Raw genomic sequence first — 18,241 nt, 5'->3', positions numbered from 1 at the left:
GCTCCTCATCACACTAGACATGATCAGCCTCTACACATGTATTAAACATAAGGATGGTGTGGAGGCTGTTAATTGGTTCCTCTATAAATGGCCCCTCAAGTATGTTAAACATAATTCGATGCTTTTGGCAATGCTTACATTTTGCCGGGAAAACAATATTTTCATCTTTTCGGGGTAACTATACAAGCAACAACAGGGAACGGCGATGGGCACGTGCTTCGCCCCTACCTATGCAAATTTTTTCGTTGGCTGGTGGGAGAAGCACTTGGCCTGGTGGGACTGACCGGCACGATGGCTTGACCACATTGTATTATGGGCCTCCTACATAGATGATTTATTAATTGTATGGAAGGGCACTCGTCTTGCTGCAGGAGAATATGTTGCCTCCTTGAACAGTAACAACTTCAATTTGAAGTTCAATGGTCAAATTAGTAACACCAGTGTCTGTTATCTTGATGTGGAAGTTTACATAGAAAACTCTAAAATTGTAACTCATTTATACAGAAAACCCACAGCAGGCAATGCCTTGCTACATGCCAACAGTGCCCACCCGAAGAGTATGATTAATACCATTCCCTAAGGAGAATTTCTCAGTCTAAAAAGAAATTGCACAAACTCCGGGGAATATGAGAATGCCAGAGATGAGGCTCTCCAAAGGTTTAGATACAGAGGGTACTCCCCGGGTGTCCTACATCAGGCTTCCCACAAAACCGAGAAAATAGATAGATTGCAACAACTGATAGCTAAAACCAACAAATCTGTAAATACAACTACAGTCATCCCTGTGAGAATGTTCACACGCTACAATGTGAAATCTCCCAACGTAGTGCACATTTTTAAAAGCAACTGGCAAATTCTTTGATCTGATACAATTTTAAAAAAAGTAGTTCTAGAATATCCTTTGATCACATATATACGTTGCAAATCAATAGGCGATCATCTGGTACACAGCCACTTCTAGCCATCAATACCACCCACGAACATGCTGAAAGGGTTTTTTCCATGCCTTAACCACTTGGATGCTAAGCACATTCCTCTGCTTCAATGTAATTTCCATTGAAATCAATGGAAACTCCATGACGAGTTACCCTTGTCATTAGCACTGAAGGGGTTAATTGTAAGGCATGTAAACAATGCCACAAAGTATTGAAATATGAAACTCTAGAAAGTGGGGCAACTACTAGAAAAACAAGAACGAATAATCGCCTGCTGAATTGCAACTCACAATACACTGTATATGTTTTAGAATGCCATTGTCCTAAAAGATATGTGGGCAGTACTATCCATCCAGCAAAGTAAAGGATTCTGGAACATATACGAGCCATCACTAAAAAAGATCAGACTTTGAGCTGCCTCTCATACCACAAGTCAAATACACTGTATGAATGTTGCCGCCACCATTGTAGAGGAGGGGGAGGGAGGAAGGGTTTTCTTTGTATCTGTTTCTGTTGCCTCCAGTTTGGGGTTATTTCTACATGACCGTAGCTTATTCCATGAACATGAATATTTAGTTTAAAGGAGTTTGTAGAGCGCTTGGTAACACCTCCCGGTGTGTCCCCGCGCTATGGAGCGAGAGTGCAACAACAAAGAACAGAAACCAATCACACAGCAAAGAGGCAGGTTTTCAACTTCTTCCTAAACATCATTTCATTACTCTCCAACCTGGTATCTAGAGGCAGGAGGTTCCATTGCTTGGCAGCTAAGGTGCGGAAAGATCTGCCTCCCATTTTGGCTTTTTTGGGGCATGTAGTTTTAAGCAGACCCATTCCTTTGGATCTAAGAGATCTGTTAGGTTCATATACAGACGCCAAATCAGACATATATGCCGGTGCTCTGTGATGAATTATTTTATGGCACCAAAGCATAGCTTTAAAAACAATCCTCTTACTGATCGGTAGCCAGTGGAGGTCTGCTAGAGAGGGGCATGAAGGAGCTCGGCGGGGAAGCCTTAGCACCAGGCGAGCTGCCGAGTTTTGTAAAACCTGTAGCTTATTTATGTTTTTCACTGATGTCCCCATGAGCAGCACGTTTCCGTAATCAATACGGGACGTTATCAGTGCCTGCGTCATGGTACGCCTGGAGTTAATGGGTAGCAGGTCGAGGGTACGGTTGAGGGTTTTCATTACCCCAAAACATTTACCAACAGTCTTCTTTACGTGACTGTCAAAGGACAGTTTATTGTCCACCCATACACCTAGATTCTTCGCCTCTCGTGCAGGGGAGGGCAGAGGACCCAGACAGCTAGGCCACCACTCTGACGTCCATTTGACCTCAGTGCCTCCAATAATGAGGACCTCTGTTTTTGTCCCATTGAGTTTCAAACAGTGTTCATTCATCCACATAGCCAGTTTGGACATGCAGGCATTGAAGTTATCAGCTTCCTTAGAAGGGGCTTGAGTCAGAGATATGAGGAGTTGCGTGTCGTCGGCGTAGGAGACAAGCTCCACGCCGAACGACTGCACTACCTCTGCCAGAGGGGCCATGTAGAGATTGAACAGGGTGGGACTCAGGGCAGAGCCCTGAGGAACCCCCTGTTCAAGCATCACCCTATCGGAAAGGAAAGTCCCTCTTTGAACCTGGAAGCTCCTATTAATCAAGAAAGATTTCAGCCACCCCAGTGCCTTGTTGGTAACTCCCGCTTTATTTAGACACTGTAGCAAGATGGAGTGTGCTACAGTGTCAAAAGCGGCACTGAGATCAAGCATGATGAGGGCCATTGTCTTTCCCTCATCTGCTCCCTCACGTAAGGTTTCAGTGGCCCTCAGGAGAGCTGTCTCCGTGGAGAAGCCTGTTCTAAAGCCCGACTGAGATTTATGGAAAACATTATGGGTCTCAAGATGTTCCATGAGTTGACTGTTAGCGATTTTCTCTGCTAACTTGGCCACATAGGGTAGCAGGGATATAGGTCGTAGGTTATCCATTATGTCCATACTGATGTTCGGTTTTTTCTTGATGGGTAATACTATTGCCTGTTTCCATTCCTCCGGAAGGCAGGAGGTTGTAAAGGAGGTTTGTAGTAAGTGCCTGAGATGGGGTTCTAGTACAGGAAAAGCTTCAGCTAAAATTTTCGGGGGTGCCGGGTCCCGGGGAGAGCCCGATTTGATTTTGTTGCTCATTTTGGACAGAATTTCATAAGAGGGAACTACAAAAGAATTGAGACATACAGGTGTATTTACAAATTCATCATTTTCAATGAAGCCCGTAGCCGAATCTATCGGTTTAGAGAAACTAGTATAGATTTTGTTAATTTTGCCTGCAAAATACTGTGCAATATTATTGCAAGCTTCCACTGAATCATTTTGAGCGGGGGAGGTCACGCCCACTATGGATATCTCTTTGTATATCTGAAACAGTTCCTTGGAGGAATTGCCTGCTTCCATAATACGGGTGTGATAGTGCTCTGCTTTGGCCAGACGAACTGATTTATAATATACTCTCTGTGCTGTTTTATGTTGTATTTTAATATCTGCACAGAAGTTCTGTCGCCAAGCTCTCTCAAGTTTCTTACAAGCCGTTTTCATAGCCTGCAGTTCTTGGCTAAACCAAGGAGCAGTTTTCTTCGGCCTCCTAGCATTGGACAGGGAACGGCTGGGGGCTGTGGTGTCCAGGGCCTTAGTGACGATATTATTTAAATTATCATTAGCTGCCTCACAGTCGACCCCTTTAGGAGGGCCTTCGTCATGCACAATTTGATTGAACGAATCTAGAGAGAAGTTCTTCCATTTTCTGCGTTTGTATCGCAAGGATTGATGACGAAAAAGCTCCGTCCTGTCAAGTTGGACTTTGATAGGAATAATAAAATGATCCGACCAAGGTATGGGTATAGGAGCAGAGGTGTGCACTCCCTGCCAGTTTCCAAAGACGGGGTCTAGTAAGTGTCCTAATTGATGAGAAGGTACTTTATTTTTTAGATCGAGCTGAACAGATTGCAATTCCATTCGGATATCATCAGCGTCTTTATCTAAATGATCTTCGAAATGAGCATTGAGATCTCCTAGCACTAACAGTCTGGATTTCCTCAGCGCTAGATGAGTGACCACCTCCATTAGAGTCGATGTAAACTCATATAGTCTGCCTGGTGGTCGGTATATCAAAATGCCAGAGATCGAATGATTGGGACCAGTGTTAATTGTGAAGATACCGGCTTCACTATGATCAACCTGAGTGTGTACTAGGGAGCAGACTAGAGGAGCTTTCGTGGCTATGGCGATGCCGCCTCCTCTGCCGTCCCTCCTGTCCAATCTAGATAGGGAATAGCCATTGGGCATGGCCTGGATAATATCCGGGTCCGAGTGATCATCTAGCCAGGTTTCAGTTAGGAAGAGGATGCTAAGATTTTGGTCCTCGAGTAAATGGTAAATATCTAGGGCGTGCTTACGTAGAGATCTACAATTCAATAATGCAGCTTTGATGGTGGGGCCCGAGCTAGTGTCTGGGATATGAAGGGGGGTTCAAAGCGGCACCTCGTGCATTTTGTAAGTGACTGGGCAGGCATGGTGTGTTTGCAGACGGCAGGCGTGTCAGGTTGTAATGCAAGTAGTGCATGTCTTCCATACCTTATGGTGTTTTGTGACGAACTACCAGGGTTTGTGGCCCCTCGCCCCGTCCGGCCGCGGACGGGCGCAGACGGGCTTGACTTTGGCTCGACTTCGGCGCGCTTCCGGCGCGCCCGCTGCGCCAGCCCGCTGCGCCGTCTAAATGCCCACATTTGTACCTGAACTCCATGGACTGACACAATACACATACGAGGACTATATTGCATATCATCCAACATATTCCCTTTGTTCCCACATGTTTCCTCCACTAGGAATTCTGGATCATGAACATTTTTTGTGATATAATCCAACATTAGCACTTCAATGTCTTCGTCAGATGAACATTCTTCAACCCCACTGGTGTTTCTTTGTACAAAATTCACAATACATTAACCCTGACGTTTCCTTTAATTACACATTCTTGAAAAGTGCCCAATTCTGTTGCATTTAAAACACTTGGCCTTCATTGCCAGGCAATTACTTGAAGATGCCACATGCCTTAATCTCCCACACCTGTAACACAATCTTTTTTCTCCTTCACAGTTTTTCCCGCTTTAACCGCCCTTTTCTGTACTTATCCTCTATATTCATTACTTGTACCATAGCCTCATCACCACCTTTTTTCTCTAACTCTTTCACATAACGCGATGTATCTTCAATGCAATTAGCAAAAGCAATTGCTTTTTCTAGAAATGGATCTTTCACATGTAACAATTTTTCTTGTATCCTCATATTTCTTGTACGATTGATTATCTGATCTCTTATGATCTCATCATGAAGATCTTGAAAATTACACATGACAGCTAATGTACGCAATGCACTAAAATACTGATCTATTGTTTCACTAGATACTTGCACTCGTGAAAAGAACTTGCGAGGCTCCACCACCACACTAACTTTCTCTCCATAGTGCACGTCTAGCGCTTTCATAGCAATACTGTACACATCCTCCTCTTCATCCTCCTCATCCGACTCTACATTGTTCTCCATGTCAACATTCCCACATAGTCTTCAATGCCTTCGTCCCCTCTACTCGCAAACTATGTTTTAATGAGGCTAACTTCCTCTTGGCTACACAAATGGTTACCCCTAAAGCTTCTAAATCAGTCTCGAATTCTTCTTGTCAATCCTCCCAGGGCAAACTTAGATCTCCTGGGGCATTTAGGAAAACAGGAGGCGCTGCAATAGCCTGCCTGGTTTAACACTCACACTACAACACAATATGAGTTGTACACAAATGTTACACAACAAATTAAAGCAACAAACGTAGTCACCATTGTCTCAGGTCAGGGAAACATAGCAAATAACTATAAATCACCTAGCCACCGTTGTCAACAACTTTGCCAAGGAATGGTAGAATAAATGAGCCTTTAAACAGTAGGTTAGTAGTCTAGTCTTCCACCAAGTAGGTGCCCCAGATCAAATGTTGAGGACTTCCTGTTATCTCCCGATAGGCTGCATGGGTCAAATGAAATGCTCCCTCCTAACCCTTACAGCGATCAGACACTCCTCTCTGCAGTGCCAGATGAACTGGTAAAATCTGATTATCGTTACCTTTTAGCTCCCTTTCGTTCCGCTATCTTACACAAGCCATTCACAGAGATGGCAGTTCAATGTGCTCAAACTGCAGCCTTGACGTGCTCCACATGGGTCTATGTGCATCTACGCAATGCAGCCTGACGCACTGCATACAGGACTGTGCACGTTTCTGCAGCCTTTCAAGATGTGTAGTCGTCTCAAAGACTGCACATGTACCAAGTTCCACTTTGCATGGCGTACAATGTTCTGCTGCCTCATATACCGTTGCCATGCAACCAACACAAAGTCCTTCCTCATAGTGTGCTTGTACCGGCCAGATGCACGTGCTTGTCTCGCACTCCTTCTTCACAGGAGCATACATTTAAAACTCCTTTTTTTACTCGCACAACATCGCTGCACTCCTCATACTTGCTGACATAGCTGCACTCCACATGACCCTGATGTCCTCAGTGCACAAAGCTTCTCAACTTGCATTGACCGTTACCACTAACGACTTCAGCTGTCTGTAGGAGAGTAGGATCTGCTTCCTATGGTTACCCCCACGTTTTGCTGTGTTTCACTGGTTTATCGACTTTAGTCTGGCTGGGGCCCTGCTAAACAGGACCCTAGTCTAGCTGTTCTCTCTCTAAATTGATTACCTGTACATTAGGTACACTCCAGATTGAATACTGGGTTACCCTTGTGATTCCCTAGTATATGGTACCTTAGGTACCAAGGTCATAGGTATCCCAGAGGCCTACCAGGGGCTGAAGCATGTATTATGCCACCCCTGGGAAGCCTTCCAAAATGGCACCACAGGTCCGCTACTGCAGCCTGAGTAAGGTGATACTTGTACCCCTTACTTAGATATAGTATACCTATATCTACCTATATATATAGACACATATAAACCTATAAGTCACTCCTATGGCAGGCCTTGACAATCCTGAAGGCAGAGTGCCTGGTTTTGTGTGAAAGGGTGCCCAAGCATGAGCTGAGCCCCTCTGCAGCTTTCGGAATACCTTCCTTATAGCTGTTCTATGATACAGCCATACCATATACTCTTAAGTGCATTATAACCTCACAGTAAATGCTAACTTTGGAATGGCTGCATCAAAACATGTTGTGTTTGATGTCAAACACTTTGGAATCCTAGCCCCCCGCGCCATTTCTGGCGGCGGGGGTAGAATTCCACCCTTCTAGAGGGAGAAGACATGTACACACTTACTTACCCGGTAATAGTTTAAAGGAGCCCCAGCTTCACAAAATGGATGCAGCTGCCACAGACACGAGTCTGACCTCCTGCTGCTGGATGCAACTCTGGCAGGGGAGGCCTGGACAATAGGTTTCCTGTCTTTAGTGTATTGGGGCAGGGTGGGTTGCATTTAGTGAATGCTTTCCAGACAGTGCCTAGGGCATTTCCCAGTCCAAACCGGTTGCTGGGGCACTCAGCCCCAGCTCTGGCGTGAAACGGGACAAAGGGAAAGGGGTGTTACCACCCCCTCCCCAGGTCCTCCCTTAGGTGGGACCCTAGAGTTAGTCCAACACCTAAACTTAGTATAAGTATAGGAACCCAGTCCCTAGGACTTTAGATTACCCTGGACCAAACTCTGAAACATAAATCTTGGAGCTTCGACATTCCATATCGACTGGAAGAGGGAAGAAATCTCACTTGGGGTCAAGGAGTAACTCCCCTGTTCACACAGGCAGCAAAGAAGCATCTTGCCGGTCTGCATTTTTTAGGCTCCCACCGGATCCTGAAGAATCTGCGACACAGGACACGGACTTCCAGACATCTCCGAGGCTGACACGAGTCCCCAGCAAAGCCGAGACCTGTAGCTATCACGAGAGACGTGGGACTGGAACTCCTGGACATCCAGCACATTTGCTAGTGCATTGACTTCCCGAGCTTTACCGAAGTTGTGCATTGGGCTACTTGTAGTCCAAGTCCTGAGCACTTTTTGCATGGAAGATTGCGGGCCTGCACTCCATGAGTGTGCTGTGGGCCCGCTTTTGGCATTTCTGCTTGAGGCTCCTTCGCGATCCCTAGTCCGTCAACTGTTGGGTCCCCACGAAGGTAAATCCTTTGTTTCTTGGGCTTCCCTGGTTGCTCCAGACGTGCCCTGACTCCGCTTTAAAGGGTGAGTCCCTCAGACCTTTCTGGTCTGCTGTGAAGCCAATCTTTCCATTCTGCGTGGGTTGTTTTTGCCAAGGCTTATTGGGTCCAATCTGGATACCGACACTGCAGCACTCGACATCCGACATGGGACAGCTTGAATCCAGCTCCTGGTTGTCGTCGACACCTCCTGGTCCTCGTGGCTGAAGAGTCAAGCTTCACCGACATCACCTGAAATCACTCTACATCGTCTGGCATCTTCTTGTCGCCTTCCTGGTCACTGGCTAGTTACCCAGACTCTGTCCCCTCTGCTTTTAGGTTCTTCAGATCTCCGATCCACTCTTGGATCCATCCGGATACTTTTCACCTGGTCGCCTGCAGCACTTCTTTGCAGCTCTCCATAGGAAACGACGACGAAACCTGACACGAAAAGACACCTATGCACCCGGCTTCCCTGGAGTACCCATGAGTACTTCGGTGCTCCCGTGGGTCTTGACTCTCGAAGTGTCTAGTTCTGAAGGGGTTTTACTGTAGTCCACTCCTAAGTGTCCTTATTCTTTAAAATTGTAACTTTTACTTCCTCCATAGAAGTCAATGGTGATTCGCGGCTGTGTTTAGACACTGTATACTGTGCTAATTTAATGTGTGCTATTTAAGTTCTTGTATTGTACTTTTACTTCTAGCCTCATAAAGAGACCAGAGGGTTGTGTTTAGAATAAATACATATATATTTTATATATATACCTGGTGTGGTTCTCCTTTCATTTGATCATTCATGAGATTATAGACCGGTAAAACAAGCTGCTTTACATTCCTTCAAGACTTAGCCTGAAGGCTGCTCTCCACAGCTACCACTAGGATAGCTTTCTATAAATGTTGTCTTAAACCTACCATCAATAAGGGTCGTTTGGACTGGTGCAAGGTGCCCACTAGAATAGTGGACAGCATACGCCAGGCCAACTTCTCACACTGTCTGCCCACAAACTTTTACTCAGGGTTGGTCCTCGTAAGGGTACATCCCATCCTCGTCGCCAATACAAAGAATACGCTCAACAAAATCCTTCTTTTTCTCTTTTTTATCTTTAAGAATAAGGGTGCGACCAACCTTGGCAGAACCGGATCAGAAAGTGCCAGTGCTGGCTTAACATAGGGACGTCCTTCTACATTCCCCTTTCCATTGGCATCGTGTTGTTAAGCTACAGTACATACCTAACCCAATCATTAAGCCCGTACATCTAATTATTAACATACAACAGCCTTCACTTATGAATAACTTAACAGACAGATTTTTAAAACAGGCAACAAGACAAGTAAACCGTGGCTAAGGGGCGCATGCTGCCCGAGGGCCTCAGACCAACCTCCCATTCATCCCCTCTTTTTAAGATTCTTCAATTGAGCACTTGTCACTGCAAGCTTTCCACTGCAGGTGCTTCTCAAAATGCCACTAAGAAAGTGTTCAAGATGGGTGACTTTCAGATCTGTTTCTGAGACACACTTATGCCATTCCAGTGATTTCAAGAGGTTTACGTCACTATATCAACCGACAATAATGTTGTACCTACTACATTCAAAGGTAAGTACATATTTACTATTCGAAATTTCGCCTACACTTCTTCTGTAAGAAAAGTATAAGTGGAATTAAAATTTATACTGATATACTGCCCACTTTACCGCAATGCAGTGGTAGGTAAATGCAGGGGATATATTATTGTCGTGTGATATTTTGTGTGTAGTATACTGACCCTCCTGATCTCTACAGATGGTTCAAGCATTCCTGTTCTGTGATACAGTGACACAGTCGGCGCTCCCCTAAGTGGTCTCAGTACCTGTTCACGGCTAGGTGTGATGCCGCTCACTGACTTGAGAGCCCTCCATAGATTGTTGAGGCTGCCTGCCAGTGTCAGTGCTCCAGTAGGGAGCAAAGATGGCCTCTACAGCCAGTTGCCCTAAGGCTGCCCATGACCTTTTATAAAACGCCCACTGTGTGCCTTAAGCTTAGATACCACCTGTCTGCTGGCTACACTAGAGGGTGGCAGCTACCACATCTCTCAGAGGTCACTTCAGAGCTAGGCCTTGGTACTTCCTTCAGTAGAAGAAAGATTGGTAGCTTTTCTCCATCCCCACCCTTGTAGAAACCCTCTGCTATCCTCCTCCCAATGAGCCATTTCACCAAGGATCAGTGCAACAAACAGCGGCTCACCTGGGTACACGCCAGCGGGGTAGTACTGCCCTCCTCCTGGAACACTGATAGGGATGCCACCGGGACCTACTCCTGGGACAGCGCCTGGCACTCCTGCAGAAAAAAAGCACATTGAAGAATGTGTCACACTCATGCCAGTATCTGCTGTGTGATTTGCTTGGGTTCAAATCTCAGCTCTTTGTTCTTCTGCTTCAATGACATGATCACCAACAAGGAACAGAATGCATCTGTAAACATCAAACTGATACTATAACGAGGCTATCCACATTGTCTTTGACATTTCATAAAGATCCCTTTCCCACACTTGTAGTCTAAATATGTACACTTAACTTTAGTCAAACTATACACTTGTTGGTTTCCTCGGATATATGAACAATGTATTTTCACTACACAACATACTACAATGGCTATGGAGTTCAATAATTAAAACATGCATTGGCAAAGTTAATAGGTCTGACATTGCAAAGCTAGTGCATTTTGTTGCAAACAAATGCCACCATAAATATTTTTTACACTTGCAGCCACCTAGATTTGACAGCTATAACCTTGAAGTGAAAATATTAAATAAAAAATAACCAAATTTATTTTAGAAAAGTACATGCTCTTTTTCAACTGGAACTGCACCATTCATCCCAGGCTAACCCAAGTGGCTCCAAAGGTCAGTTAGTCTACTCTTCTGAGCTACAGGGACACAACAAGCTCCAGATGCCTCTCTGTACCTGCCCTGATGGCCTGTGCAACTGAACCTGCCTGGACCTGCCTGCAACTGCACCTGCCTGCGCCTTGCTGACCTCTGCTTGAGTGAGTTGCTGTCACAGGGTCCTGGACCCTTGGCTGGCGTCAGTTGAGCTCCTCCTGTGAAATCCTGAAGCTTTGAATTCTGCGACCTGGACTTTGAGAAGGTAACTTTTCAGTGGGACTATTCTGGTCCATTTTATCTGGCCCACACTCCAAGAGGTTGGCATAAACTTGCGACTCTATCCCGGTTTGTGAGAAGAGCAGGTATCCATAGTGCTTTCTACTTCTTGGCACTATTTTTTACTCACCCCTTTAAAATTGCATATCTACTGATTGGATTTTTTTTGTTTTGGTCTCACATTATTTATTACTTTTTACTCTATTTTTCTAAATTGGTTTGGGATTTTTCTTGAGTTGTGTTTTCACTTCATTACTGTTTGTGTGATGCATAAATACTTTACAAATTGCCTCTAAGTTAAGTATGACAGCTATTGTGCCAAGCTACCAGAGTGTTAAGCACAGCTTAACTTAGTGATTTATGGTTCACCCTGACAAGAATTATGGTTATTGTTTTTCACCCCGCTCAAACGAAAACACAATTTGTTTTTGCACTTAAGATATTTCATGTACGATAAAGTCTTTACACATACAGTACATAGGGTATTTTAATTTTAATCTAATAAAACTACAGCATTCTTCTGATAGCAAATAGTTATTTGTTTGCTTGATAGTCGGGCCAGTATGTAATGTTTGTAAAGTATGTGCTAAATTCTCAACTGTAAGTCCCACAATGCTAATGCCATTTCTTCAAAGCCAGGGCTTGCTGCAGATATTGCAAAATACAGGTCCATGTAACTTGTAGCTTTACTGAGTGCTGGCAACTGAAAATACCCATCATGCAATGACGTCAGCTTTCATACAGGTTTCAAACGTTCCTTCTGAATAACAGAGTGCGGGATCGTCTGTTGCTAGCTCTAGGTGCTAGGGCCCGATGTAGGTAATTCTTATTTACCACTTCTTAAATACCGAATTTTACCGATTCGGTATTTAAGAAGTGGTAAATATGAAGGGGAGATGTAGGTATTTCCAGATGTGTAAATACCGAATCTTTAAGATTCGGTATTTACCGAAACTGGAAATACCGAATCGGTATTTCCTATTGATTCCTATGGGCTGTGAAGCCCATAGGAATCAATGGGCAATACCGATTCTGTAATTACAGAATCAGTAAATACCGATTTTAGCAAGGGTGCAGGGGGTGTCACTTTGACACCCTATGGCACCCCAAAAATGGGCATGTGCGACATGTGGCACACAGACATGCCCTAAGGGCATGACTGTCTGTCACATGGCTAGGTGTGCATGCACACATGTGCATGCACACCTGAAATCGGTATTTTAACACCCAATTGGATTGGGTGTTAAAATACCGATTTTGTAGGGCCTTTGGGACTCTGAAGAGTCCCACCTACATCTGAGATTTACCGAATCGGTAAAAATACCGATTCGGTATTTTACAGAATCGGTAAATTTACCGATTCGGTAAATTTACCGATTCTGTAAAATTGTGCTCCTACATGCCAAATCTGTAATACCGGTCGGTAACGGCCGAAAATACCGATTTTCGGCCGTTACCGACAGACCTACATCTGGCCCTTAGATGCATGTTTTTCATAGCCTCAAAAGCTTGTTGCACATTCCTTTCTGCTTCCAAAAATACACTCCAAGAGAGTGCAGGGAGGTTTGAAACGTTGCTGTAAATGTCGTTCTTTTCAGCCTGCCTGTGATGATGCAATAGGTTTCAGTTCACTGGTGAAATCCTCGTGTTGTTAAGGGTACAGAAGGTTCCAAGTGCAACGTGAAAGTAGGCAAGGCATTACATGGTACCCTATGAAGTGGCACCTGTTGATGTGATATTGGCATCTGAAAGGGTCCATCAACAGAGAGGATGGTACTGAGAGCAGGTGGGCATTGCAGGCATGCTCTCTGCTGAGGAAAGGGCAAAAGGTGCCTCAGACATTCCCCGCCCTGTATTGGCAAGGTAGCGGGCACAGTGCAGGATTAAACCCTGTGGAGACTCCTACCTAGGCAGTTGAGATTTGGGGGGTCCCTCGCAAATTATCTCTTAATACTTTTTTAATTTCACCAACCAACAATTTTAATAAACCACTACATTACATTAATGCCGTTTTTTCTCTATAGAGTCTTTAATTTAAGGTTTTCTTTTCTTTGAGTTGATTCATTTGTTTCTATTTTTTGGAAACAGTTTAAGAAAGCCTGATTGTAGTTTTCTTTCAAGATCAAATCACTATCATTTTCATCCGTGATCTTCAGGGCCCTAAAATGAATGGGGTCCATAGACTAGTGCCTACTTTGCCTATTTAGTAATCCGGAACCGAGTGTGTATCTTCACCATGAGGAGCACTTGATCCCTCACAAGTGAGACGTGAGCAGCAGAGGTTGTAGGAACAGCTAGCTCCAAAGCAGTGGGATAAACAGAGCGGCGCACTCGGTCAGAGCACGGAGAAGGGGGAGCCCTGCTTGTGGTCGGGCTCCCCTGCAAACTTTAGCAGAGCTAACCTTCATCCCTTAGCATCCCTGTGTCAGTAAGACGCCCCTCAAATGTAAGACGTCCCCCACAAAGAAAGGCACAGCACAACAAGAATACAGAGACAGTTTAATGTATATAAAGCTCAAAAGCGTGTATTTTCAAAGTCTCCCAGTGACAGCCAAATTACAGAAAAACATGGGGGTTACTGGGAGACAAGAATCACAGCAGTGGGGTGCGTACTTAAACACTGATGGGAGATATGCATCCACAAAAGTCGTACAGTTACACCATATGCACCAGAGTTACCTATTGAGGTGCTACAAGTCCTACTTATGGCGAACGACGGGGGTGGGCTGAAAGCAAGGAAAGGAAAAGGCCTGCCAATTGTAGGAAACCTCTACCAGGTAAGCTGGTTGGTGCAAGATTGGATTTTGAGGAACTACGGGAGGAATATGACTTACCTCAGGGTCAGTTCCTGCGCCATAAAACAAAGATTGAAAGTAGGGACTAATGAACTGCCTATGAACCTGGGACTGAAAAACATGACCACCACCAGTGGAAAGCACAAAGCCACGACCCTTGTATACCAAGTGTTATTCAGGCCAGCTAAATCCCCATTAGACACCTTGAAAGAAAAACTGGCAGAAGATCTAAATAACCCCATTACAGAGGAGGAATGGGATAGCACTCAAAGACAAGCCTCTAGAATAGCTAGCAATGCTCATTCCAAACGTTTCCATTTCTATTACGTGCACAGAAAGTATATGGCCCTGGAAACAACACATACTAACCAGATGGTGGAGAAGTGTGGCTCACTGGTTAGAGGAGGCAGACCCTGATGCAGAGGTCAGACCCGGGACCAGGGTTCAATTCCCGACGCGGCAGGGTCTTGAGCCCAAATGTCCACGGACTCGATAACTCTCGCCTCGGTGCCTACTCGAATCATGGGTTCACACTCTGCAGCTCTGGGCAATAGCTTGCTTAATCTCCACTACGGCCCCCCCGCGGCGGGATGCCTGGTCTTCACCTTGGGGATGCCCAGTAGGGGTAATCTCGCAGGGAAAGCCAGGACGGGTTCCCAAAGCAAGCGCTAAGAGACCTGTCGGTGATTTGGCGCTATATAAATCGAAATTAACATAACATAACATAACAGATGCACATGCTGCTTGTCGTAGGTCTAAGGAAGTAGGGGCAGGCCACCTAAATAAGGTCTGGAGCTGGGACGGGGGCACTTTTGTAAAGATAGTGCAGATGGTGAATGCTGAAGGGGTAGGAAGGCCTCACCTGAATCATGCTCATGGGGATGTACACGCCCCCAAGGAGAAGAAGGTTACGAGCAGTTCATCAATCCGATATTGATACCGGCATAAATGGCAAGTGGCTCTGAAACAGAAGTCACCAAGAGGACCCAGGATCCATGCAGGGAAAAAGAATGTAGATACATGGGGGGAATATGAAAGTTTTGGCAGTGCATTGAGCGAAGTAAATGCACTGAAATGTCTAAAGCATGAGAAGTGATGTTAGACACTTTCAGAGATCCATGAAATGCTCAGGAAGACCCTACACGCCAGACAACATTAGACCGCTCCCTTCTTTGTAAACGTGGATCCTCAAGTACTCACTTTTCCAGTGTGTGACAAATATGCAGCCCACGCAGCGCTGTGAAATGAAAACGTGATGGAGCTACTGCTGCTTTCAGTGTATGCAAGGACCGAAAGATGCCCCAGAGGAGGCCTATTCTTAGCTATGCCTCGTTTGTAACGTGATACAGAATGACTTGAATCAGGAGAATGGAAGCGCACGGGAAGGACCAGACCTAACAATCCAACCGAATGGGTGCATATGGTATAAAGTGTTTGTGTGCTCTCGCACCCAACAGGAGCTTGTGTTATGTTATGTTATAATGGCTTATAGCGCACGGCTGCCTCAGCAAAGGGGCGTCCCGGCGCTGAAAGCAGAAAAATGCGTAACTTGTGGCCAAATGCAACTTACAGCGGACGGAAGAGGAATGTTTTGACAGCTTTGCCGAAAGGCAGATAGAGATTTATACTGCAGATGGAAGAAGGGCGCGCGTTCCAAAGTCTCGAGGCCAACACCCGGAAAGAGCGCCCTCCAGCACGGAACCTCCTCACCCTAGGGACAGCCACAAGATTCTGTCACATAGACCGGAGTAGGCGGGAGGGGGTATAAAAGGTGTGCAGATTGGTCAGAATACCAGGGGAAGAAAGATTCAAGATTTTAAACGTAATGCAGAGGGCCTTACATTCTATACGCCTGGCCACAGGCAGCCAAAAGAGGCAACGGATAGCGTTAGAAGTGGTGCACCTCCTAGGCAGACCAAAGAGAGCTCGGGCAGCCGCATTCTGAACCCTTTGTAGTCTGACAATTTCAGTCTGGTTGGCCCCAGACATAGGGAACTGGCACAGTCCAGTTTAGACATAATCAAAGCCTGGACAATAACCTGCCTGATTGGAGGATCAAAAAAGCCCAGCAAATGATTTGTGCAGTTGCCTCACTTCTTTGTAACAACTTTAACTATGCTCAGAAAGAGTTAATGCTATGACCTTCTAAGATGTTATAAGATGCCATAAAATATGTTTACGAAGCTTGGCTCCCTTTCGAATCAAGACAAGGATGACCTCGAGCCGAGCCAGAACCAGGCGTGAAGCTGGAGCCCGGCTGAAGCTTTCTATGGCTCACGCACCTCTACTAATGTGCGAGTGGGCGTTAGCATGTCAGAACAGGGGCGGCCTTAGGCATGTGCAAGCTGTGCACCTGCACAGGGCCGCCAAACCCTAGGGGCCGCCACGCCAATATAGTGGAGAAGCGTGGCTCAATGGTTAGAGCGGCAGACCCTGATGCAGAGGTCTGGCCCGGGACCAGGGTTCAATTCCCGCCTCAGCAGCTCTTGGACTCAATCTCCCCGGACCTGATAATTCTCGCCTCGATGCCTAGTCTAATCATGGGTCCCACTCTGTGACTCTGGGCAATAGCTTGCTTAATCCCCACAACGGCTCCGGCAGCGCTTGGATGCCTGGCTACACCTTGGGGGTGCCCAGGAGTGGACATCTCACAGGAAAGCCAATCAATCAATCAATTAATCATGGACATTTATATAGCGCACTACTTACCCGGAGGGTCTCAAGGCGCTTGGGGGGGGGGGGGTGCTGCTACTGCTCTAAAAGCCAGGTCTTGAGCTTCTTCCTGAAGGAAAGGTGGTCTTGGGTCAGGCGCAGGTCGGTCGGGAGGGAGTTCCAGGTCTTGGCGGCCAGGTGGGAGAAGGACCTTCCTCCTGTTGTCGATCTTCGGATGCGGGGGACGGCGGCGAGGGCGTGACTGGCTGATCGGAGGTGGCGTTTGGGAGCGTAGAAGTTGATGCGGTTGTTGAGGTAGCTCGGGCCTTGGTCGTGTAGGGCTTTGTGTGCGTGGGTGAGGAGACGGAAGGTGATTCTCTTGTTGACGGGGAGCCAGTGCAGGTCTCTCAGATGTCCGGAGATGTGGCTGCGTCGGGGGATGTCGAGGATGAGTCTGGCTGAGGCGTTCTGGATCCGCTGGAGTCTCTTCTGGAGCTTGGCGGTGGTTCCGGCGTAGAGGGCGTTGCCGTAGTCCAGTCGACTGGTGACGAGGGCCTGGGTGACCGTCTTCCTGGTCTCGGTGGGGATCCACCGGAAGATCTTTCGTAGCATGCGCAGGATGTTGAAGCATGACGAGGAGACGGCGTTGACTTGTCTGGTCATGGAGAGGGAGGAGTCCAGGATGAAGCCCAGGTTGCGTGCGTGGTCTGTCGGTGTGGGTGCGGAGCCCAGGGCGGGGGGCCACCAGGAGTCGTCCCAGGCGGAGGGCGAGGAGCCCAGGATGAGGACTTCCGTCTTGTCTGAGTTGAGTTTCAAGCGGCTGGTCGTCATCCATTCGGCTACGGCTTTCATCCCTTCGTGAAGGTTGGCTCTGGAAGCGGCGGGGTCGTTGGTCAGTGAGAGGATCAGCTGGGTGTCATCGGCGTAGGAGATGATGTTCAGGTTGTGTTGGCGTGCGATGGGCGCGAGGGGGCTCATGTAGACGTTGAAGAGGGTGGGGCTCAGTGAGGATCCTTGAGGGACGCCGCAGATGACTTCGGTGGCCTCTGACTTGTACGGTGGTAGACGGACTCTCTGTGTTCTTCCGTCGAGGAAGGAGACGATCCATTCCAGTGCCTTCTCTTGAATTCCGACGTTGCTGAGGCGTTGCACTAGGGTGCGGTGGCAGACAGTGTCGAATGCGGCAGAGAGGTCTAGGAGGATGAGGGCCGCTGTTTCTCCGTTGTCCATCAGGGCTCGGATGTCATCGGTGGCAGCGATGAGGGCAGTCTCGGTGCTGTGGTTGGCTCGGAAGCCAGACTGTGACGGGTCGAGGGATCCATTCGTCTCGAGGAAGGCGGCCAGCTGTTTGTTGACGGTCTTCTCGATGACTTTGGCTGGAAACGGGAGGAGCGAGATGGGGCGGTAGTTCTTGAGTTCGGTGGGGTCCGCTGTTGGTTTCTTTAGTAGAGCGCTGAGTTCGGCGTGCTTCCAGCTCTCCGGGAAGGTGGCGGTGTCGAAAGGAGGTGT

The 18,241-nt window shown here is 46.8% G+C and overlaps 1 protein-coding gene across 23 annotated transcripts in view; it reads right to left on the bottom strand.

Annotated features, from left to right (window-relative positions):
• The window catches only part of ELN (elastin), a 496,210-nt gene that overhangs the window by 321,547 nt on the left and 156,422 nt on the right, over positions 1-18,241 (bottom strand). For all 23 annotated transcript variants that reach the window (XM_078679544.1, XM_078679545.1, XM_078679547.1 and 20 more), the window contains exon 2: positions 10,370-10,462. In XM_078679544.1, the coding sequence (XP_078535670.1) occupies positions 10,370-10,462 (93 nt within the window). The remainder of the gene's footprint in view (positions 1-10,369; positions 10,463-18,241) is intronic.

The sequence above is a fragment of the Lissotriton helveticus genome, chromosome 3_1 (genome assembly GCF_964261635.1).
Source record: "Lissotriton helveticus chromosome 3_1, aLisHel1.1, whole genome shotgun sequence".
Lineage (NCBI taxonomy): Eukaryota > Metazoa > Chordata > Amphibia > Caudata > Salamandridae > Lissotriton > Lissotriton helveticus.
This window is presented reverse-complemented; position numbering and strand designations above follow the sequence as displayed.